Raw genomic sequence first — 25,049 nt, forward strand, 5'->3', positions numbered from 1 at the left:
TGGGTACACTGGGTGGTGGGACTGTGTGGCTTCCTACAAATTCCAGGGCTTTCTGTTACAGAAATAGGAGGAAATACTGTATTTTTAATCCACGTTTGACGTTTTCGTTCCATTGTAGTTACGAAAATGTGGTGGCATCCAAACAAGCCGCACCATCCAGAACTCCCCTGTGTGTAGTTTTCTGTAAATTCTGGGGTTGGGAGACTTTCTGGATTGCCAGCTGTCCCCAGACCAAATGTGACCGATACCAACATTACAAAATCCGAGATTCTTTCTTGAACTTTCCATGGTTGTGTTGTTGGGCTGTTCCTTCCATGGGCAAAAGAGCCAATCACGCTTGTGCGGCAGCCCAAAGGAGCTTCAGAAACTATTTTTTTTAGAGCTGGCATTTAAAATACATCAGAAAGCAAAGCCATTATTGGTAAAGCTTTTCTTGTTACTTTACACTTACCATCATCTATGTGCTCGAATCTTCCCAAAACAAAGTTGATTCCGATCCATGCATACACACCTACAACAAGAACATGTGATATAGTGAAATATTTACTTGCTTTATTATCACAAAGTCTGAACATGTTTGATGTAACAAGATACCAATATTCAAGGATCATTCTTATATTACTGGAAAATAAACACGTTTAAACACTTTAACTGAGCATTTATCTTTTAAATATTCAATAAATTAAGCATGAGTAGAATCACTAGAGTCGTTTCTGCCTCATTTGCTGTTAGCCAGTTAGTGCCTGCACCTTAAAAAAAGTGTTCTCTATTCCTTAAATAGAATTAATGTATGTAAAGTTTATAGTAACATTTGAACAATTTGTTAAGGTGCCTTTAAATGTTACCAATATGTGAACATTTACACTACACACCAGTGAAACTCAACAAGTTGAAAGGGCGTGGGAAAAATCACTGATGTCCTTGTATAGCACAATTTTTTCAGTCAAAAATAGTCTAGTCATCACTGAATTAAAAAACAACATGTTGGGGTAATCAGGAGTATGACACCTTTAGGGTCCTTAGAATATCTGAGTTGCTATATCTTGAAAAAGGTGGTATCCATCTGGTTGGCAACTGAGATTTTACAGATTAAAACTGGTTTAGGCTGCCATGTTTGAATTCTCTAAAGAGGTTAAACAACATTTTACATAAAGGTAAATAGTGAAGAAAAAATATTCTGCGCTTAGGTTTGGAACTTGGTTAAAACCAGCATAGCACATTCCACTGATCCAATAAGTTCACAGTTCTAGGAAGGTATCTTGTGGAGCATCAAGCGGCTGCACATACACTGAGTTCATGCAGCCACTGCCTTTGTTTGCAACATGTTATACAGCTCCTTCTTACAGAAATACATTATTGGCTACAACAGTACAAAATAACAGTCAATTCAAATAATAAATTACATTACCTACCTTCCTGCTTGCCAGAAATCACCTCGGCATGGGAATCAGAAAACAGAAAATCGAAGTGCAGAGGGATATCTGTGCGGAGATCTTCTAGTATTGCCTCCTGCTGACTGTGAAAAACATGAAATTACTATCCATCAACAAAATGTACAAAATCAAAATAATACTGTTCAATATGGGTTTCATTCCATTTTGGTGATTTCAATTGAAATTTGCTTTCAAGTTCTCTTAGCTGTTTGGATGCCCCCACTTCATCCAAGTGGGCTAGTTGTACATTGACAAGTGATGTCCACGTCTACTATATGGAGCAAACTATAGTAATATAAGGTCAATGGCAAGACACGGGATTTGAAGCATTTAAGAAAATCACAAGAAATTCAAAGCGCTCCTAGCCAAGCACGCTCCCTCCCATAAGCATCAAACAGCATTTGGTAATATCGGGCTTTCTAATGGTCACTCACAGGGGACATTAGCTGGAAGATTCAACACAGACAACGAAATTACTAATCATTCAGATTTAACATTTGAATATTTTATCACTTCTGTAATTGTTCTTTGCTCCAATCTGCCCTTCATTTTAAGTTGTTCTAATGAGGTTGTTTTGATGTTCTTATTTTAAGAGATTGATGATGTACTCTCATTTGTTTTTACTATAGAACAGGAGATGACTACTTCTATTTAATACATTCTCTTTTAACGTGAGATGAAGTCTAAGAGGATTGATACATATTTTTATGGTATATGTTTTAGTGCGATTGTATTTTGGTTGTGTACACTTTGATGGTTATCTATAACCGAATAAAGTATTACTACTACTATAAGTTGTTCTAATTGTGTTCTATTGAATTACATTTATAAATAGGCATTGGCTCAAGAAATTAAAAATGTAAAAAGACTTAAATATGCAATTGCAATGTTCTACCATTAAACTGATATAGTTTTGTAATGATGATACTGAAATTCACAACAACGATTTCACATTAAACTGTAAAATGTTTCAAAATTCCACTAGCTGCAATGATGCTCATCTAACTCATGAAAATCATAAATAGCCTATTTATTTATACACCAGTCAGGAAATATCTGAAATTTCGGTGCGTCACTGGCTGCTTGATATGTGCTGTAGTTTTAAAAATGTGTTTTTTTATGAAATCAGGAACTGTTTTTGTCGCAGCAGATAATTGTGGGAGTAAAGTGTAAGCAAATGGTCCCATTCAATAGTCTTGTGAGGGACACGCAGAACAAGGAGCAGATTTCATATCAATGTACAAGTACCATGCAGCTCTTATTAGCTCTAAGTTGGCAGGGTATGCCCAGACGTGGGTCCCTTGCTCACTTTGCCATTGGATTCAAGCTAGCCTGGCAGATGATGGGAATTAACCCGAAGTCGGTCCCAGGATGCTTGTTTCTGGTCCAGGGGAGACCTGGCTTGGCAGTTCGGGCTGGACTGTTCCCATGAAGACTGATTTTCATATGGCTTGGTCTGAACTGGGGTGGCAAAGTGAGCTAAAGAATGAGGATGGATTAAACCCAGATCTGTGACCGGGGGCGAGTGTCTGTAATGTTTCAGCGCTCTGTCCATCATCTCTGTGTGTTTGCTTTGTTTGCCCTAAGTTGGTAGGGTATGCCCAAACGTGGGTAAGTTGCTCACTTTGCCACTGGATTCAAGCTAGCCTGCCTGGTGAGGGGTGTTACCCAGAAACCAGTCCCAGGATGCTTGTTTTCCATCCAGGCAAGACCTGGCTTGGCAGTTCAGGCTGGACTGTTCCCATGAGGCACAGGGTCAAGACTGATTTGCATACAGCTAGGTCTGAACTGGGGTGGAAAAGTGAGCTAAAGAACGATTATGGATTCAACCCAGATCTGTGACTGGGGGTGAGTGAGTGAAAAGTTTCAGCGCTCCATCCATCATCTCCTTGGGTTTGCTCTTAGAGCTTTGGCACAAATCACTGCTCACAGAGCTTCGACTTTAGCCACCCCTCACCATCTTCTGAAAAGGACCCAAAATATACCTTTTTAGGTGTGGCATCCCCTTTTGTCACTACTCTATTAGACAATATAAATACAGAGGAGCAAACATCTCAAGTCCCGTGCTATCAACTATTTAGTATATTAGGCTGCCCACAGGTGGCATGACGGACTATTTTACATCTCAAAATTCCAATTAATCGGCATATTAAATCATCTATGTCACACATTGATTCAAACACAACCAGCACTTTTTTATTTTACATTGCAGCAAATAAAAGGAAGTGATTTTTTAATGCGTTTGTAAACTGGATCATGCAAGCCTGCCCTATCCAGGCTGCCTTGTTGTTTTCCTTCTTGTACCTAGTGCCACTCTGACCCCAAGAGGGCCATCCCCAAGTCTTGTGAGATTAAAAACAAAAGCTGCAATATCAAACATTCGGGCAGCCTTCTTGGTTAATGACATAAAAATGAGCAGAAAATTAACGTGTAGCTTGGTGTCTGGTGAGGTCCACACACAAATACTGGACCATAACGACGTAAAAGGCTGTAGAAATATCAACAATGAAAAATTATTGAAGCTTCTGTGTACACCTAAGCTGCAGTAATAGAGAATGCTTTTACTACCAGAGTGTTAGAATTAATTCACAGAGTAGCTTTCTGATTTAATGCACTTGATTGTATATCGATGGCCTGGGTGGAGGGATTCATCATCATCCTGCTGAAGGCAGGGTTAAAGTGGAAGCCGTGAGAAGGAGTGCAAATGTACATTAAAAGGACAGGCAAAAAAGCCCTGCAGCATTTAGACTAGCAGAGGAAGCCTGTCTTAAACAAAATCATGTTTTTTATAAAGTGCTTAACATCAACGTGTTGCCATTTCTAATGATGCAAATTAGTAGTTGTTAAAGTTTTACCAAACGTAATGGCAATCACGCTATCAATCTCAAAATGATGAATGGCAAAGTTGCTCTTGTAGGAATTCAAATCAATATCAGCAACAAACAGCCAACTAACTCAGCCAGCTTGCCGGCTTAGTAATAATACCCCTCATTCAATTAATGGACGTCATAAAATATATTCAAGCGCGGCCTGGATCATTATATTTCCACTGTGGGCTATGATAACCAAGCAGCAGGTGGTGACCATCCATGATCACCAGTTTATGAAGTTTCTCTGGCAGGCAATGGAAAAATAAAATAAAAAACTAGTCCACGACTCCATGGTCTTGCTGTTTAAAATAGCCCTACTGTCATTTGGCTTCTCTTTGGAAGAATCACTGGCACTTACAATCCACATCTACAGAGTGATCAAGGTACAGTTGGGGCTTGATACAGAAGAAATTTCTGTTGACGAACTTATGGTAGCTACGAAAGATGAGATGCCATACCTTGCAAAAGAAGAAAGGGGTGATGCTGAATGCCGAGTAGTATGGCCACATTGGCCTAGGGCTCCTGCAATACTGAAGGACCGGGAGCTGCAAGTGTTGCAGAACGGTGGTGCACACAAGTGATCTGAGAGGGAGAGGTCGAGTGACCCCAACCCCTTGACGCCAATGAAAGAGGAAGTTGGGAGGAGACAAGCCGCCCTCACCTCCCAGCCCCTGGAGAACAGAAATGCAGCCTTCCTGCTTGGGCCAGATCCCCCCCGCCCGACTCTCCAGCCTCCTTCCCCCCCACTCTCTGCTAAGATATTGACTCCCCCAGGAGACGCACCTGAACATGTCGCCGGAATTAATATTGCCTTCAGAGACACTGCTGCAGAACTTCAGTAGACAGAATGGACTCTACTGTGGCGGCCATATTGGTTTTTCTCCCCTCTATGTGATGGACAGTTGTCCTGCTTCTACATCCTACTTTATTGCATTGGAATTTGCGAGTGATGCGATGTGTAGACTGCTTGGATGACTTCCAGGTTCTTTCATTATGCTTTGAAGGGTGATCCACCAATGGTTTTGAAACAGGAATATAGCATTTATGTTAGGGGCCATTTGGATTGGGCTGATTGGAGGAGAGGGAGTGCATTTCACTACAAGCACACAGTATTTCCCCGTGCTTTCTAACTGAACACATGGGCCTCTATTACGGATTGTTGGTCAAATGGACAATTGACCAGTGTGCGTTTGCTCCCCCCGCGGACTCCCTCTCCATTTGGTACACCGGGAACCCTGCCTAAGACCATGCATGTGACCAGACTTTGGCAATGCCTAGCTGGAGATATCCCAGAGGAAAAAAGCAGCAGCTGGTCAATAACTCAGGAGGGGTTTGATCACTGCAAAAATACACAATCACCAGGGAGTCAATCACGCTGCAGTTACACCCTTATATCACCCATGCCAAAGTCGAAACATACCCGACAACTAACATTCTCAGGGACAGTGACTAGCAAGGAGTGCTCAAGCTGATGCAATGGCTGTATCAGAAGCGGCTGCAGTGTCGGAGTTTGCCTTGGCTGTATTGTTGAAAGAACTAGCAGATTTTAAAATCTCTATAGTCAATGATGCGGTAACAGCAACGTCCGCAGACGTGCAATCTCTCTGTGGGGAAATTACTATATCCCAATCCAAACTGGACCAGAGGGTCATAGACTTGTGAAACCGCCTGGGATAACAGACCTAGGTGGTGCCCTTAGATCTGGGAACTGCGTCAGAAGACAATTGACCTGGAGACCCAGAAAATGCTCAATAAGATAATATGCTGCAGTATCTTGGTACCCTGATTACGAATCTACTGGGCATTAACTTTGTCCCACCCCTGGAGTTTCAGAAAGCATACAGGGTCGGATCCCAGTATTTGCCTTCCCAGATCTACCACGGCAGAGCATTACTTGCTATTTGAGTCATCAACATGCCTGTCTCATTTTTGCACTGCAAACAATCATGGCCCATAAACATAAGAAAACCGCCAAGTGCTTTTCTTACGTGATTTTTCATTTGACACTACCTGAAACGGAAACACTTTTTGGCACTTAGGCCTTGACTTAGGAAACGGGAAACACAATACGGCCTCTTGGATACGGCAAAGATTCTTATTACAATGGATGGCCTTACGACCAAATATGATGAACCTGAGTATCCGGAACATCTACTGTACGGTTTGAAAAAGAATGATGATGCACGGATGGAGACTCTTGTATCTCTGAATATGAATGGCCTAACCAACAATATGAACAGGAAAAAAGTGCATTCTATCATTGGTATTCGGAAACCGGATACAGCGCTCATTCCAGAGACCCACCTGACCAAATAAGAGTGTGATAAACCACATAGGGAATGGGTGAATGCCCTACAAAACCAAATGATCCAGCCCACGCCACAACATTTAGTCATTGGAAAATGGTTGTTACAATTCACTTGCCATACCGGGAGTCTCACATTTGGACGGATGCAGTTGGTAGATATATCTTTGTTAAGTTACAAGTTCCTCATTTTTGGGTCAGTGTATGCCCCAGGTGGGGATGACTCTGCTTTTTTATATAAATTAGCCAGATTGATTGTCTTCTTCAGTGAGGCCAAGAAATTAAATGGGGGCGATTGGAATATTACCCCAGACCCAGTTATCGATAGGTCAGGTACTCCTGACTCACGACATAATAAGGACCGCTGTTTTTGCAACACTTAAGCTCAGACTTTGCCCTGGTGGACTCCTGGAGACGGACGCACCCCAAAGACAGGGAATACACATTTACTTCTTGTGTACACGTGACACATACCAGGATTAATTATTTCCTGTTAATATCTAATGAACTCCGACATGTGTTGGATGCTCAGTTCACTCCTGGGGAGTTTTGGACCATGAAATGGTGGTACTCAAACTGGAACGGAACATGATATACCCCGCCTCCAGGTACTTGGTGTTTAACATGTCCAAGTTAAAAAACCCAGCAGATGTACTACATGGCTCCAATAGTTTTATTATTCGTAAGATTTGGTCGCAAGCTTTCCATCACAATGTTAAAAGGATGTGTAAAACAATGTAATACTTAAGACAGTGAAGACTTATTTCTGGATTTCTTTTCTGTTTTTACACATAGTATGTTTCAAGTAATCCCCTGTAACCCCAAAAAGAAAGTGCTATTTATTACAAGTATAAAAAATACTTATTAGGTTTGAATTTGGACCATAGTTTTCAAACAATTTCGCTGTATTCAGCACTTTTTTGTTAAAGCAGAGAGTCGATAAAAGGAGGAATAGATGCGGCTGAAGCAAAAGGCATGCTTATTGTTTAAAAATACTAAACTTTTGCAGACATTTGACAGAGAACATATCAGGAGCATTTAATGGGTTATATTCAATACTACAGCAAAGTAGAAATTTCTATTGATAAACTGGTACCAAAGTTACAGAAGGATTTTAAATGCACTACCAATATCAGAGTGTTTGCTTTAGGTATTTTCTGTAAGAATCAAGGATTCACAATGAGGGAGGATAGGATTCCAGCTAGTTACTAATGGAACGATTCATATAGCTTTTTCTGAGCATAGCTTCCTTTACGAGTAAGAGTACACTCGAATTTGCACTTGTATATGAATTAATTTGAGGAAATCTCATCACAGAGGTGGGATGTGGGTGCTCCATGGTAGAGACATCAGCTAAAATCAGTGCACACCTACAAATCATCTAGTATGATTACAAATTAAGTGCATCAATAGTGTCATTTTAGCTGCTTAAGTAAGATTTAAAATACAGGCAGTTTCAAGATTAATCACGTTTTAGTCCCTAGATCCAAACTTAAACATGACGCATGCTTAGAAGGTCTTAAAGCACTTTCAAAGTACACAGGACACTATTTGCTTTAAATAGATTATTGACACTTGAGTATAAAATGAATGCCTGTTAACGGCCTCACTGTTAATGGAACATATGTTACGCAGGGCTGGGGCACTGGAAGCCTCACTACATCAGACAATACTAAGCACTTTACCAGCAAACGGACGTAATGAACCTCCACAACTAACAATGAGCTACGGTCTGCTCTTGGAGAACTAGCAAGGTAAACATTTAAAGTGACTCTATTTCCATTTTCAAAAGGAGATTTATTATAGCGATACATAGCTCTATACTTGTACTCCAGAAATGCCCAATAAGAAACCATGTAAAAAGACAGGTACTCCTTTGGAAAACAAATACTGAATTTTGAGGATACATTTTCCTTTGTTTACATGACAATTTAAAGTAATTCTTCTGCATCGAACAAGCCATTCCTAGGAATTGTATATCGGGTGGCTCAATAACTTGGGAGAAAAGAGATTTGAATCACTGGAATATACGCAAAATAGGCATCTCATATGTTTGGTAACTCAAGGAGACCACAAGCTATAGTTAACCGAGAACACACAGTATTTCGATCTATTAAAATCTACACAAAAGCTGGTCACCTCAAAGACACAGGAGAGTAGTCAAAATCCGGTTAAGTACTTTTACAGAACTAAAGAAAAAACTGAACTCTAGCTGAGTGCAGAAAGAAAGCGTTACCTTTCAGAAAGGATCCGGAGTCCTGCTGTGCAGAGGATGTACAGTGGAGTCTCTTTGTGCTTGGCACTGGGAATATGGTAAGCAGCAAACTTCAGCAACGGATAAATGTAATCGCTTGCCTTGTCTGGAGTGTTTGCAATGTCTGAAATGCCTGAAAAAAATTAAACAAATATCACAATCGCTAAGAAATCGAGCCTATAAGGTGTACTGCTCCCTAGACCTGGGCGTAGTTCGTGGAGTTTTGCTATGCGGAACTCCGCAAAGTTACAAAAACCTAAGCACAGTTCCATGAGTGGCGGAGTGCAGTGGAAACTGCAGTTTGTTCTGGTATTCCTGCCGCTCGGGTAGAAATTACACCTGAGCTGCAGCTTGCGAACTTAACTTCGCGATCGCGAGCGGGAAAAAACTCTGCTGCACATCGCGAAGCGGAGTTTTCTGCACTCCGCGAGCTCTGAGGAGTGCAGAAAACTCCACAAACTCCGGGAATGGAGCGAAGTTCATCGCCCAGGCATACTGCTCCCACATGCCCTCGTTCACTACTTGATTCAAATAGGCGCAAATTAAAAAAGTCACAGGTCTGCTGTCCTAGCACATAATGAGGAGTGTGCGCCTTGTTGGATCGGTAATTATCACCCTAATAAAGTACAAAACCGAGGTGCTCAGAGTATCTACGGTGCGGTTAATTATCACTTGTTCAGACTTTAAGGCGGAAATATAGCTTTAATTCTCATGCACCAGGTTGTCACTTTTGATGAAAACTCACATGTATTACTGTCACATATGAGCAGGTTCAGCACTTGTTGCATAATTATTATAAAATATTAGGAAACCGAGCACATAAGGATTTTTACCACCATGAGGCCACTTACAGCAGGATTTATATTAGGACCAACCACAATAAGGTGAGGATATGCAAAACTGCACCACAGCTAACAATAGGCAATGGAAAGACAAAATTATGTCAAGAACCGCAACACATATGTCAAGGATGGGACATTAGGCCAGGGCTAGATGAATTCTGCTCAGAAAGTCCACGATATGTACAGGTTGGCCCACCGTTATGCAAGGGAAAGCCAGAAAGGCACCACGAATTCTAAGAAAATGTCAAAGAGCGGACAATTTTATATAAAGCATAGCCAGAATGTGACCCAGAAAGCCCACAATATGTCAGAGGTGGGCAACTTATATGCCAAGAACAGCCAGAGGCTGAGGAGGAAGTGGTTAACTATAGCACTCAGCCAAGTTGCATTGGGCATCTTCAGGATTCAAGAAACGAAGACTTGTCCACTACAGGGATCTGCATTCTGAGCATAGAAGAAGCCTAGCATCTACACAGAGCAGGTCAAAAGCTGCAGAAGGGAGCCCAGGACTGGCAGGCAGGAGAGCTCGGTATAGGGCAATGCCATCTGGAGACAAAAAGACGTGAAGTGTACTCAAACCCCTGTCTCACTCACGTTGTGCTCTCCCAAGAACTGGTGTCTGTTCTTTACCATCAACCCCCCCCCCCCCCCACACACACACACAGCATTACTTCCTTCCTCAAATTGCAATAGTGTGTCAAAAATAATGTAACCGTGAGGAGACTGACCAAACGTAATTGGCTTGTGGCCCTATAACATTTCATTCCCTATAAAAATCTAGAGGTGTATATTGTATGCAGCTGCATTTCTCAGTTATGTATCCCGGCTTCTTGAATGCTATACGTTATGACAATTTAATATTAACGGACGTGGATGGGGCTTTCACACAGCTTTTCACTCACTTGGTCATTTCCTCCCATGCAAATATACCCGGTTACTGTTAACCATACACTAAGCAGGGCAGCAGGTTCAAGTTCTTCAGTACTGAGCAGGGCTTTCTTTACCATTGCTCTGACCCTGGGAACTGTGTTAGATAGCAGCTGAACAGTCTCAATGCACTCCATCGCATGTAGCATTTTCACTCTTCAATCTCTATACCTCAATCTCTTTACCTTTCAGTCAGTCAGTCTTTGCCTCTGTGTACTTCATATTGGTTTCTGCTGCCATAAGCCTGTCCCATATTTTTTTTGCCTTTCTCGGTTTGTTCTCTCCTGCCACTCTCTCCCCTATCCTTTTCTCTCTCTCTCTGTTGCACCTTTTGCCCTCTCTCCCCCTTCGTTATAGATTTATAAATCTACAAATGTATACAAAAACCATTTAGAAAAACAAAGTACAAGTACTCCTAACCCGCTTAAAAAGTAGCAGATATCTGTCGATAACAATGCAATGCCTTTTAAAAATAACTTAAATGCGATGACAGTATGTTATACTGTGCTGGTTTAATAAAAATATCCACCTCCCCCCCCACCCCCTTATCCCCCCCCCAAAAAAGTAGCGGATTTCCCACTCCATTGCTGATCTCTTTTGTTTGTCTTTTTCTTTTTTTGCTACTTGGGGTACTTCTTGTTTATGACTCCATAACTTTTTTTTCACCACAAAAGGTATCCATGACAAATTCGCATTCTTTTTTTCCAATCATCATGGAGATTCTAAGGGTACCAAGGGTCTGTGATTCCTTTGGAGGAGACGGTGAAATTAGCCAAAATACAGCTACATTTGGGGGGGGGGGGGGGGGGGGGGGTTAGCCTCAATATTGGGTACAAGGGCTGCACAAGCAAGTCTATTTATTTTCCTAAAAATGACATCAGCAAAAAGGTTTCCTGTGCTGAAATCACCATCTTCGCAGCTTTCAGGAACAAGCAGATCTGAATTAAAGAAAATATATATATATATACCATAGTTTTGGCATTTTCTAAGAGGTAGCCCATTTCCCCAATTTTTGTGCTTTCAACCTACCCATGGGTGATGCTGGAAAGCTATACATTTCTGAAAATGAGTCAGCATTCTGAAATCAGCAAGGGGCATTTGTGTAGATCTGAGGTTTTCCCAAATAAACTAACTGTTGAAATTAAAATAAATATTGAAAAGGAGTAGGAAAAATTAACCATTGTGACACCATTTTCATCTATATCGTCATGATGGCTGATTTACAACAGCAATATACAGTTACATCCACTAAACCCTTCTGGTCGAGGGATATATAGGGTTTTGCAAGTTCTTCATGAACCTGAGGTAGCCAGAGCCAACAACATAGCTCCACCTTAAAATGTTTTTTAATTGTGCACCAAGTAAATAGCAATTCTTATGGTAAAATATAACGAGTGAAAAACATGAATTTCTGAAATGCACACCAGATACCGAGCTTGAGAGCAGTGTTGTTCAAAGGGCATTTTGCAAAATGTCTTCTTTCTTGCACACTGGCTCAATTTGGAAGGCAAAAACTGAGAGAAATCCAATTGGTAGTGACAAATGTTCTACTATTCCGTGTTCCCACATGTCTTCCGTTAAAAACAGTACCCCACTTGTGTGGCTGGGCCTAGTGCCCGAGACACTAAACACCACAAAACACGACTGAACTACACTCTTCTCCTCGAGGTATCGTTGTTTTTTTATTTTTTACAACGTGAGTAGCTGGGTATTTGGGGCCCTAGATCAGCTGCCTCCCAGGAAACCCTACCACACCCAGACATTTATGAGAACTAAACAATCAGGGGACGTCGTGGGTGCTGTGACTTGTGTGGTTCTAGCAAGGTTTTCTTACCCAGAAGCCTGTGCTTACCTCAAAGGTTGGGTGAAAACATTTTTCTTACATTTCTGGGACGTAAAGTTCTGGAATCTGCTGGGAGTCACACATTTCCTACCACCCAGCATTCACCCAAAGTCTCCTGATTAAATTGGTACCCAAGTTATGTGGGTGGGGCTAATGCAATCATAACAAGGGCACAAAACGTAAAATGGATAGATCATATTTTTCAATGCAAAACGGACCATTTTTTGCAACTTGGCTTGCTGTTGATTTTGGGCCCTAGCTTAGCCAGTTCCCAGAGAAACCTACCAAATACGCACATTTTTTAAAAGTAGACACCAGTGGGAGCTCAGGGCAGTGTGGCTTTCATGGCTCTCCTCAGGCTTTGTTTTCACCCAGAAGCCCTTGTAAACAATGTGCAACCCACAAACGTTTTCTTACCCACAATGCCCGGTAAACCTCAAACTTTGGCTAAAATCTATTATTTTCCTTACCTTTCTGTGATGCAAACTTCTGAATTCAGATAAAATCCACAAAAGCCCTACGACCCAGCATTACTCCATTTGTCCTGATAAAACACTACCCCACTTTGTGGCTGGGAATGGTGATTCCAACAGGAAAGGATCAAACCAAGGTCAATGAGAGTACCCCTTGGGTCAGCCACACAAGCGAGGAAGCATGTTTAATCTGGAAAACTGTGTTGCACTGTTCCGATTAACCCTTCTATTACTTCAACTTGCCACATACGCAATACCACAAAATACTTCCATGGGGCAAATGGTGCAATGCAGCAAGCAAAGTTGCTGTGCTGCGTTGCGTCACCTGGGGAGAGCAGAACGGCATCATATCTTCCAAAAAACGGTGCAGTTCTGTTCACTTCGCGTACTGCGCGCTGCCTTGGACCAAAGCAGGCACTCTTACAACATAGTGTAAGGGTGTTGGTGTTATTGTCTGGATAGTTTTTGTGCAGGAATGGACCCTTTCCTGAATAAGAACTACCATTTGGGGCTATTTGCTCTATGTATGTGTGCTGCAGTAAACATGCAAACGGGAAATAAAGAGAAGAAATTATACCAGCCTCAGGCAGGTGCCAGATTTTGGCGCAAGTCCATGTCTACAAGTCTTTGTAGGTATGGATTTGCATCAAAAACCAAGGGTGGATGCACAGGAATGCGCACGCACCGCCCATGAAATGCCTACCTAATACAAAGTAACACAAGACAGCACAATGCACTGTGTTATATATATATATATTTTAAAGCAACACAGATACCCATTTGCATTAATTTGTAAAATCATAACAAATATTTTGCATAAGATATACATGAAAACAGACACAAAAACATGACAAAATCTTTGTAGACCTGGCCCTTATTTATTTTAATGAAATCGAAGGCCACACCTAAAAAGTAGTGCACATTTCGCCATTTGGGCAGGTTTGATTTGGAAAAGGCAAGCTGTATAGGTGTTTGGCATGGTATAGATGTCTGCATGCATTTGTGCTTGCTGCAGACAATTATTTTTGTGATAGCTTGGAAATAAACATCAAAATAGCCATTACATGGGCCTATGCACTCCCTGGTGGCTAGTGGAGTAGATCAATCTTTCCCCCCTGGGGCAAAAAAAAACAACAATTCTTCAAAATAAAATCATGCCCCTGGAAAAAGGGGGAGGGGGGAATCTGGGGCAGCCCACGTCTCGGGAGGGCTGACCCCCAACATGTGTCCGCCATTCATCAACTATGCTCATAAAATAAATACTTCTCCATGGGGGAGGAGGTGTCTTTCCACATAACAGAAAGGCCAACTGTGCTCACAGCTCAAACCCCTCTTTAAGCAGTGCAGAAAAGGCTTTTTTTCAAAAGATCACATATGGTTATGACATCCATGCTCAGTCCGTCCAAAAAAACAGGAACCTAGATGGCAGTTAAAGGGGACGATCAAATGGGACCCCAGGGTCTCGTATTAGGAAGAACACATCACGAGCGTGAACAACTCCTCTCTTTGCAACCAAACCAACAGGTCTTGGTTTTGTGTGAGCTATTGGCTTTGTCAATGTCTTTTACCCATGTTGTAGATCATTACGCCAAAAATGGTATGGCATGGCCAGTGCGACATAGTGCTTTTTTTTCTTATGGCAGGTGGGGGTGGTGGTAACACAGACTACAGGAGGGTAAGGGATGGGAGGGAAGAGGTAACCAGGAGAACAGGAGATGTGGAGAGTGGGAGATGGGAGGAAAGAGGCAGCACAGACTAGAGGTTGGACTGATTGGTGTAGGAGGGAATAAGAAACAGACAACAGGGTGATGGAGGTGGGAGGGAAGAAGCAACCAGGACTGTGCAAGCTAGAAAAAAAAAAATAGTACCTCAATCCCAGTACCAGCTGCGGAAAGACCCCAATCAAGATTAAGAGATCAGTACTTGATCCATGTTCTAGACAAAAGAAAAGGAAGTGAAGCTGGCACGTGTGGGACAATTTGGAAGCAGCAAATAAGAGTGACAATGAAGCTAATGAATGGTAAGCAAAGGGTGAGTTTCAAGGTCCTTGCAGAAAACAATATCTCTTGCAAATAAGAGCAGATGCGCTAGTGCAGGAGCTGTCACATGCGAGACCTAAAAATGATGGTGCTCACATTGGAAAGTGATGACAGGCCCACAAGTTTCCCATATCTCATGTGCCTTTATTGGTCTTGGGCTGACTGGGGGTCCACTGAAGGAGTGAGGCCCTCCTGTGCTTCAGAGGCTGCAAGGGAGTGTGCTATGCCCCCAGGTCCAAGCAGTATCCTTTCTAGCTTTCTCAGAAGCTTGATAATCAGAGGAAGGACTGGTCCTAATGTAACCATGTACATGTAAATTGTTAAAGCAATCCCATAGCATGTTCTTAAAGGTAAAGAAAAAAGGGAATGAGAGGTTTTAAATGTCTTGGATGGAACTCATTTTATATTAAACACAGTTGATTGGAGATAATATTTTAAATGTTTCATTCCGGACAACACTTTAAATATTTATTAGTATTTAAATGGCTGTTTATTAGTACTTTACCGAGTATTACATTTCATCACCAGCCTAGACCTTATTTATAGGTATCTAGCCCAATGACGCAGTGTGTAGCTTCATTAGCATGGTTTTCCCAACAGAGAGAGAGAGAGAGAGAGAGAGAGAGGCACACAATCCCCCACAGAGTAGTCATTATTTTTATACTCTGGAGTATGGGGAGGACAGAGAAAGTTGCCTCAAACAAAAATAGCAACCTTTATTTTGAATGGTGTAGGGCAGTGTTTCTTAACCTTTGTACTTCTGTGGACTCCCACTGGTTAACTATTGGATGCCGGGACCCCAGCCTTAACAATTTGTACGATTTGAACCTTAAACAAATGCACAAACTACAGAATCAAGTATACATAAAACAAATACACAAATTATGAACTATTTTCTATAATTCACAAACAAAAAAACTACAAAAATCAAAAAAATTATTTTAAAAGGCTGTTTGCAGCCTTTCAATTTTTTTATTTCTAAAATACAAAACAATAGGCCAGACTAACATATTATATTGTTTTTTTGCTTCTAATGAATCCGTTCCTTTTGTTGGTGTATAATAGTGCTTCAATTGCGGCAACAAATCGTCCATGCTGCTGTTTGTTGTAACGTGTAGTGCTCCATAAAACAAGCTAAGGATGCCAAATTTTTTCACGTTTCGAGGGCGAATTAACATTTTCAGTTTCACTTTTTGCATTTTATGTGTATATAATTTATTAATAAGCTAATATTATTTAATTGACTAAACAGTATCGGACACCCTGAGATGACGTCTTGGAAATACAGGTTAGCCACCATTTGTGTAGGGAATACAAAGCCGTGTAACAGTTACAGGAAGTATTACACAAGGACAGTTTAACAAACAGGCACAGAATATAGCTGCATGGAAATAACAAGCTTCTGGTGGCAACAACCTATCAAACAACGCTTGAAAACGCTGCCCACCAACTTGCACCCAGCTTAGTCTATCGTTTTGAAAGAACTTTAAACCTTTCTCATCCAGAAAGTCCTCACTATTATGCATTGATGACACTTCTCAGCCTGTATCCATCCATCCATCCACATTAAGCCTTTCCTTGTGCTATAGTGATATTTTTTGCAAGCTGGTGGAATTACCAATTATAAGTTATGCATACAGAGTTGGACCCATCATTGGTAATGTAGATACCCATTGTTCTGCCGAACAGTTGCCCAACAATCGTCATTTCTCAATTGTAGACTTATTTCGTACTGTGCCTTTTCATTCAAGCAAAGGCTGCACTTAGTAGCCTGGCAACCAATCTGGTCCTGGAAAATAAGGAATCATAAAATTATCTCATTGTACATGCAACTTCTCCTTCCCAGATACTGGTTTAACACATACTAACCCCAGGACAACCCTGAGTTCTCAAAGTGTACTGCTGCTCATGCAGATTGTTGTTGTTCCTATTCATCTTAACCATTATGCAGCAACACAACATAATTTATTTTCCTATATACATGTTCAGCCCTCTGGCACCTGTCATTGCCTGATCTTTACCAAACAAACCTTCCAAACAATTACCAAGATCTGCATAAGCAATGACTGTAGGATATCCAATTCTAAAACAAGGATTGGCAAAGCCAACCAGTCTTGATTGTTCATTGAGCTTGCCGCTTTTGGCATTGCAGTGCCAGGTTCTTTTTAAGCTGTACTGGCGAAACCATGTTATCTGGTATGAATTTAGAAATGCCATAACTGAATGCTATCCAATATTTGTATTTCCACATGAAATGATGCAAGCAAGATACACCAGCGTGTTTCAGCCAATACCAAAAAGATTTTTAAAAACTCAATAAAGATGGTTGGGAAAATAAAATGGCTGCACTGGCAAAAGCAATAGTGATGCCAGCAATCTTTCTCTTTGAAAGTATAAAAATGTTTATTATGGGAACCTGTTCAAGAGTCACAGAGAAATCCAAGGATTCTGGGCTGAGACTGCCAATCCAAGCCTTTTACCACAGGTGTCCAGGAGCTTACCACTATTATTGGGCCCAAAATTAAGCACTAAGTACACCCCTTTAGCACTGACCCTCAAGGTAACAAAGTCAAGTGTACCAAGGCTTACTCAAGGAAATGGTGAGCAGTTAGTGTCTCAAATATCAGCTAAGTCAATAAATCACGGTCCAGGAAATGCTTTTGTACCACACACACACACACTCCATCCACAACCAATTTAAGAAGCAGGAGCAGTGAGTAGAACACTTTCCCTTGTATGGACAGGTAAAAGGCCTGCTGTGTCACTGGAAACAATATCTCTGCCACCACTGTCAGTCCTTTACGCTCCAGTGAGCTAAAGGTAGTCTGACTCAACCAAAGGAGGGTGCAGATGGTGCGCTCCCAGGATCACAGTGCTCCCCTCTGGGCCTCACTAAATGTGTATTACAAAAATTACTTCCAGGACACACACATGCTTGACATGTGCTGAGGTGAGGGTTAAAAAACATTGAACTTGCTAGGCAGAACTCAAGGCTGGGTTATAAGCTCTCTAGAACCATGCAGGCTAGACTGGTAGCAGGGAAGGGGCAGATAGTGAAATGCTCAGGAGGGGAGGGAAAGGCTGGGAAGAAGGGGCGGATTGGAGTAGGGAAGTGAGAGTCCAAAAATAAACTGCAGCAATATTCAAACACAGAGGGAGGTGCAAACAGCATTTGACTGGGGGACAGGTACACAAAGAGGGGGCTGGGTCAGTGAAGAAAAGAAAAAGCTCAAGTGTGCACTTTACAAAACAAAACACAGAGAGAGAAAGAAGCAGGACATGCGGGTAGGACGACAGATCTGAGGGGCTTCGATAGAATTGTTAAGAGCACAAGCACATGCTGATAAAAGAAAACAAAGCGAGAGGCAGGTGTGAAACATGCACTTGCATGCATGCTAAATGCCAAATGACCAAGGAAATAAGAGAAAAATGCTTCAGGAGCAGGACAAACATAAGAATAAGGAGAGAAGCCATCCAAAAATGAACAGGAAACTGAGACAGACTTGGGTACTGCAGATGGTGCACAGATACAGGACAGAAGTAAACGATAGACTAAGCAACGTTGCCCCAGCCAGACCTAACATCACCCGAAACGATCAGATTTCTCAACAACAAAGTACTAAATGTGGACAAAAAGGCACCTGTACATGAACAATCCATCATACGTTAGATTTTTTTTTTTAAAAAGAAAGAAAGATTGTTCATCAAATTAAAAGGGTTAAAGGTGTGGGTGGAGTAGAGGTATTTCAAGATGAAGGGGATCATCTACAGTGGGATGCCCTTCAGAAAGGTGAATTGAATGCCCACCTGCACCTGAGGGATACAGATACCTATATTACAGTGACATTACAGTGACCACAGCAGCTCCTAGATGGTCTGTTAGATTCCTACACTTCATGAAGAAATCACAAATGTCGAAAATTACCAGTGTGCTCTTTTAACTGTACACGGCCCCCTGGGCATTTACAAAACTCTTAAAACCAGTGAATACAACATTGAGGGCTATAAAGTGAAAATGATATCTTGATATGATTATCAAGGCAGTGGCTGTATGATGGTCAAACGTTTTCAAGGACTGGCAATGAGTTAGCATGAAGAAAAAATCTGCTTGCACATAAGTGTTATTGATTCATTAGTAGGCTTTTCTTTTCAATGAGCATACTGTAACAAGACCAAGTTCACTGTTGCATCTTTTTGAGGATGCTTACTGGATCTGCATCATGTACATCAACAACTTAGAGGAGCATTCAGTCGAAGACACTAACATTTATAGCTAAAGTCTATTGCCAGGTATCCTAATTCAAGCAACTGGATGATGGATCCATGGATAGTTCAGAAACTACTGGAGTTGAAAGAGCCATTCCTAATCCATGTCTGTGCTACTCTGCTGAACACACAGGTGACAACGTTTTCAATTGGAGACCAGATCCACAGCAGCGACAACAGATACCTGCATATACAATTGCAGCCATTCCCATTTTTTGCAATACCCAGAGTGCTGATACACACTTGGTGAATAAAGGCATCTACGGTGATAGACCCCACAGTGGATGTTGCGTAAACCACGGCTCTGGCGTTGCTCTAGAAGGTTTGTTTTCACACCCATGAGTGAACTTAGCTCAATGAACCAACGTTTGAATGTTAATGTTAAAGATAGGTTACGGTAGCCCGCAGAACTCCATCCAATACATAGCTGAAGGGGTGTCACTGCTTTTGGGTTACTAGCAGTTCTTAAAGAGGGATCCATGGACCCCATGGTAATCAGAAACAAACCTATTTCGTACTTTGCAATGTCACACACAAAAACTGTACTAAGAAAATAGACACTAACTAAAAAGCATTTATTGCAACAGGTTCAACATTTTCCTTAGCACATCTAATACTACAACATAAAACAGCATTAGAACAGCATAAATGAACGTTGTGAGCAACAACAATAAAATTAAACACCTACCATAGTTAGAATGACATCAAAAAACTAAAAACCTGCTTCGATGCGCTATGCTAGGAGAGCACGGAGTAGCATAACTTGGGCCTGGAGTTTCTTAGGAAGACTCAATCCACTGCTTACCAGTTTACAGCAAAAGCTGCGGTTATCAGAAATCTTAGGAGGCAGTGTTACCTGCAAAAGGAAAACACGTCACAGCAGCGACTCTCCTCCTGGACTTGGCTCGGTATCAGCATCAAGTGCGAAGCAGGATCTCGGTGCTCTTGCAGTCAAGATCATCTACAGTAGTATCTTACACGATAATCAAGGGCGTAGGACCTCTCCTGACAAGAAGTCAAGTGGCAATCCTTTTATACTGTATATTATCTGAGACTGGGATTTCAAACGTTAGTTCAGCAATTTCTGACAATTGACGTACATCAAGGTATGAGTCTAAGACGCGTTCTTATAATAAATAAGGTAAAAATACGTCAATCCAGATTACACTGTTTTGGCTTTTGTGCTTGTTTGACCTTGAGATTCTCCCAGAATAGTGTTGCATCAGGTGTTTCATCTATCTCATTGTCGGATGACATGACATTTTCACAGGTTCTTGGAAGAGGAGTACAGACAACATCTATGTTAAAGGCAGACATGACCATGATTCTGCAGAAATAGAGAAATGGAGACTCGGCCTGATCAAGATGTAGTTTGGCCTTATGGACTTTATGTAATTCCCCAGCTTGTACGTCGGAATTGTGACATCATATGAGCAGAGATATTAATAAAGGTTTATCCGATTGATAGGAAAATCCATCCTCACAAAATATTTAGATATAAAACTCTATATCTAAACATGATTAATAAAATATGCACTAACACTTATAATAAATATATGCAAATGTAACTGGCATGACTTATATGATAACATGAAATAGCAAAAAATAATGCAATAAGCTATGCATAAATACTTTAAGCCTTGCAGATTTCAAGCAGTAGAACATTCAAAACTTTAGAAAATAGAAAAAAATGCATTAAAAACACGATCATAATAGCATATAAGACTAAAGTTTTATACTAAAGAAAAAGATACATGTTGGCGATTAAACAGATCAGTCATGATACTGAATATGCCAATTAAGAATAATGTAGCTTTAAAAAGAAAAATATTCTGTCGAAATCTCCAGCTCATATTCATGTGCATTTCTCTGATCAAAGTACACGTTCTTTCAATCTCAATCCTCTTCTGGGGACATGTTGACATCATCTGGTTTACACACATCATATGTGTTGTCGTTGAGAAAACCAGTCACTGCGTGCTTGCTGTCGGCAGCCTGCATATTAGATAGACCACCAAGCGGTTGCAATTCCACAGTACTCAGTGATGATGAGAGTACTTCATTTGTGGGCTCGAATGATAATAGTGAATCAAGCAACTGATTAAGTGACTCATCGAAGAGTGATGCTGGTGAAATAGAACCACCATAATTGGCATCTTTCAGTACGGACAGATGCACTACTCAGAATTGTCTCTGGTACTCTTGTAACAGTTGGAGGAGACGCTCCAGTTCACGAAAAGCCACTGGGGGCTGTTCCAGATGTAGATCTATTATGAATTCAGCTGGATAGGTCATACATGAGAACACAGGTTTCACTTGTGTAGCATTCATTTTTCAAAAAGATAGCATTCAGTTTTGGCTAAGTTCGGAAAGTCAAGCATATCCCAGATAGCATGCTAGGATTTCTCTACAGCTCTGTTCAGATGGATACATGAATTCCTTGTTAGTGATTTCCTTGTCAGATAAGGAAAAAGATGCAAAATACCAGCTGTTGTTGATAAATTAAAAATTGAAATGCACATTCTTTGACATTTTATCTAAATCATCACATTATCCGGACTCCTTGGCAGCAATTGCGTTAGATGCAGAAAAGGCCTTTAATAGGGTTTACTGGCCTTTTATCTTCCACGCTCTCAAGTGATTTGGGTTTGGACCGAAAATCATTTCTTTAATAGCCCCACTTTACTCTGAGCCCAAGGCCGCCATATCTACCAATGGCCTCATCTCCCCCTACTTTAATCTTAAACGAGGAGTACGCCAAGGATGCCCCTTGTCCCCTTTTCTTTTCAATTTGGCCTTAGAACCCTTTCTCTCAAGAATACGCCAGAATAACTCAATCACAGGTTTTGTCTCGGATCCTCAACAAATTAAGCTGGCAGCATATGCTGACAATATTTTAGTTTCTCTCCAAACCACAATCTTCACTTACAGCTTTCATGGGAGAGGTGGAGGCCTATGGATTGGTATCTGGCTATAAACTGAATAGAGGAAAATGTGAGATATTACCCTTAACCAAATACACCTTTAAGGATGATTTTAAGATCTCCAACTTTACCTGGAGCCCTAAACATATAAAATATCTTGGTATCTGGTTCTCTCCCTCTATAAAGACATCTATCTCTTTAAACATAGACAAATGTTCTGCCAAACTTAAACTTTGGTCGCAAGATGGCATCCCCTTCATCTTTCTTGGTGGGGTCGTCTGGACACAATCAAAATGATGTTGACTCCGATAGTTTTGTATATCCTTTCTAACATTCCACTTTCCATTCCATCTAAATTCTTTCAAAAGATTAATTCTATTTTGACTTCTTTTTTATGGAAGGCTAAAAAACCAAGAATGGCGTTACAGAAATTAACAAGACCAAAATCTGAAGGCGGTGTCAATTTCCCCCATTTCTCCAATTATCACAAAGCCTTTCAGTTACGACAACTATCAAATTGGATCACTAATCAATCTGAAGATAAACCTCTCTGGGTGGATCTTGAGACCTCGTTTTTAGCTCCCTTTTCATTTCAGGAATATCTCTCCTTTACTCGCAAACCACAAAAGCGCTCTACTCCCATAATTAAGCAATCCTGTAAACTACTATCCACTGCACCCCACTTAGTAGTACATAATTTAGACACTTTTCTCAATTCCACAATTTGGCACAATAAACAAATCCTTCTCAATAGGAAACCTATATTTTGGAAGGCTTGGAGAAATAAAGGTCTACTCTGGGTTCATCAATTTTTAGATCAGGGCACACCCATTCAATTTACGCAATTACAAACTCTTTATCATTTGCCTTCTTCCTTTAAACCTAAATTTTTGACCTTGCAGAAAGCAATACTTGATACTTATGCTAAACTCAAATCTTCACCTTCCTCACCCTCCCACCCCCTTTTCCCATGGCATAACCTTTTGCACATAAAGCCCAAAGCGTCCACCATTTATTTCCCTTTAATGGTACCTCCTGAGATCCGAGACAAAACCAAAGTGGAACTCTCGTGGGAATCCGATCTGGGAACAAATTGGCCTATCTCGTTTTGGAACAGAATTTGGAAAAAACTTAGGAAATCATCCAGAGCGGCCAGCACAACACAAACACTCTTCTTTATTTAAAACAGATTGTTTCTTACTCCCACATACCTACATAAAATACACAACACAAATCTCAACACTTGCTGGACATGTTCCCAGGTTCACGCTGATCTCCATCATATGCTTTTCACATGTCCATTTATATTTTGGAAACAGGTCTGGCACCAAATCAACACTATATTTCACACAACAATTCCACTCTTCCCTACAAACATTTTCCTAGGTAGTTTAACACCGGACCGGAAAACAAGTCAATCTCAGTTACCACTTATTGATTTGTTAATAGCTGTAGCTTTTCAGCAAATATAAAAAAACTGGAAAGATTCCTCTAAATTGTCCTATTTAGCTTGGTGGTATGCTGTATGTCACAATCATCGCCTTGATACAGCACTCGTTCATCCTATCTCTCTTGCTACTAAACGTTCTCACCTTTGGGGCCCACTCACACAATTTCTAGACGATATCGTGAAGAAAACTCCTTTACCTGCTCCCTCACAACAAGAAGTGACCAAGCCTCCGTGACCTCCTATTGTTTATTTATAATTATCTTTAATTTATCATTTTCTATTATATATATCTATATATATATTTTTTTATTTTAATTGTGTATTTTTGACATGTACTGTTATTTACGATTTCTGTGAATCTTTGCTTGTATTCATATCATCTTCTATATTATCCTTTTACTATTTTAATGTATATTATATATAGTTATTGTTCTTTATTACACCTTCATGTATTTATGTATTAACAAATAACTGCATATATGAAGTATTGTTTTTATGATCATAATAATCTTTCCAATAAACCTTTTCTTGAACTTAAAAAAATTGAAATGCACGATATCAGCACAGTGAGTCAGGTATTGAATTTGTAACAGTCTCCGAAGCAGCTCTGGCTGTTGTAGGTTTCTGCCACAGAATTGAAAAGGATGCGTTTTTGTAGTAACACTGCGACCAATTTGCTAATTTTGTCAAAACTCATGCCTCTCATATCAATACTTGGCCAAGGGACATTTTTGATTACATATTGAGGTGCTGGGTACAAAGTTCTTCCACAAGACTGTATTGTTTTCGAAACTAATCAAGAATATTTGGTATTGTTTTAGCTGGCAACAAGTATCATTTGTTAATAGTAAATGAGAACCATTATGCAGCAGTTCATTATGTGTGGGGATGATGTGTTATGAGTAACTTTTAAAGCACATTTTAACCTTGGAATCAAAGCACTAAACATTCCATGCAACAAAATTGTATCACACAGAAGAGTGACCTACGAGATTTCTGCAGCTTGCTGTGGTACTAAATACAGGATTCCTTATCATTTATGCACTTCCAAGAAAAAGGAAACTTCTAAGAGTGGATAAGATTTGAATTGTTTCATACCAGCCAAACAATAGATATGTTTTGCTGCAGTAAAAATGAAAAGTTGTAATCAATAGAGAAATAATACTGTGTATTGACCATTTAACAGGTGGATTACCACTAACTGAAAACGGTGCTTCTACCATTTGTTCGATACTCAGTAAAGTGTATGTAGAATCTTTATTAGCCATTGTTTTTTGTGTTAATGTCAAAATATAAGGTTACAAAATTGCAGACTCATTCAGAAGTTGGCACAGCACAAACCCTGATCTAAATGTTTGTAATGCCCGATTTAACGTTGCTTCTGGCTTTGAAGGGTATTGAGCCTGTGCTCGAGGTTCATAGC

General features: G+C 40.6%; 1 protein-coding gene across 3 annotated transcripts in view; it reads right to left on the bottom strand.

Moving 5' to 3' along the window:
- The window catches only part of ENTPD4 (ectonucleoside triphosphate diphosphohydrolase 4), a 136,292-nt gene that overhangs the window by 54,488 nt on the left and 56,755 nt on the right, over positions 1-25,049 (bottom strand). For all 3 annotated transcript variants that reach the window (XM_085633251.1, XM_085633252.1, XM_085633249.1), the window contains exons 5-7: positions 8,845-8,995; positions 1,413-1,516; positions 452-511 (exon numbers count right to left, since the gene is read on the bottom strand). In XM_085633251.1, coding sequence (XP_085489377.1) covers positions 452-511; positions 1,413-1,516; positions 8,845-8,995 — 315 coding nt within the window. The remainder of the gene's footprint in view (positions 1-451; positions 512-1,412; positions 1,517-8,844; positions 8,996-25,049) is intronic.

This window comes from Triturus cristatus, chromosome 11 (genome assembly GCF_964204655.1).
Source record: "Triturus cristatus chromosome 11, aTriCri1.1, whole genome shotgun sequence".
NCBI lineage: Eukaryota > Metazoa > Chordata > Amphibia > Caudata > Salamandridae > Triturus > Triturus cristatus.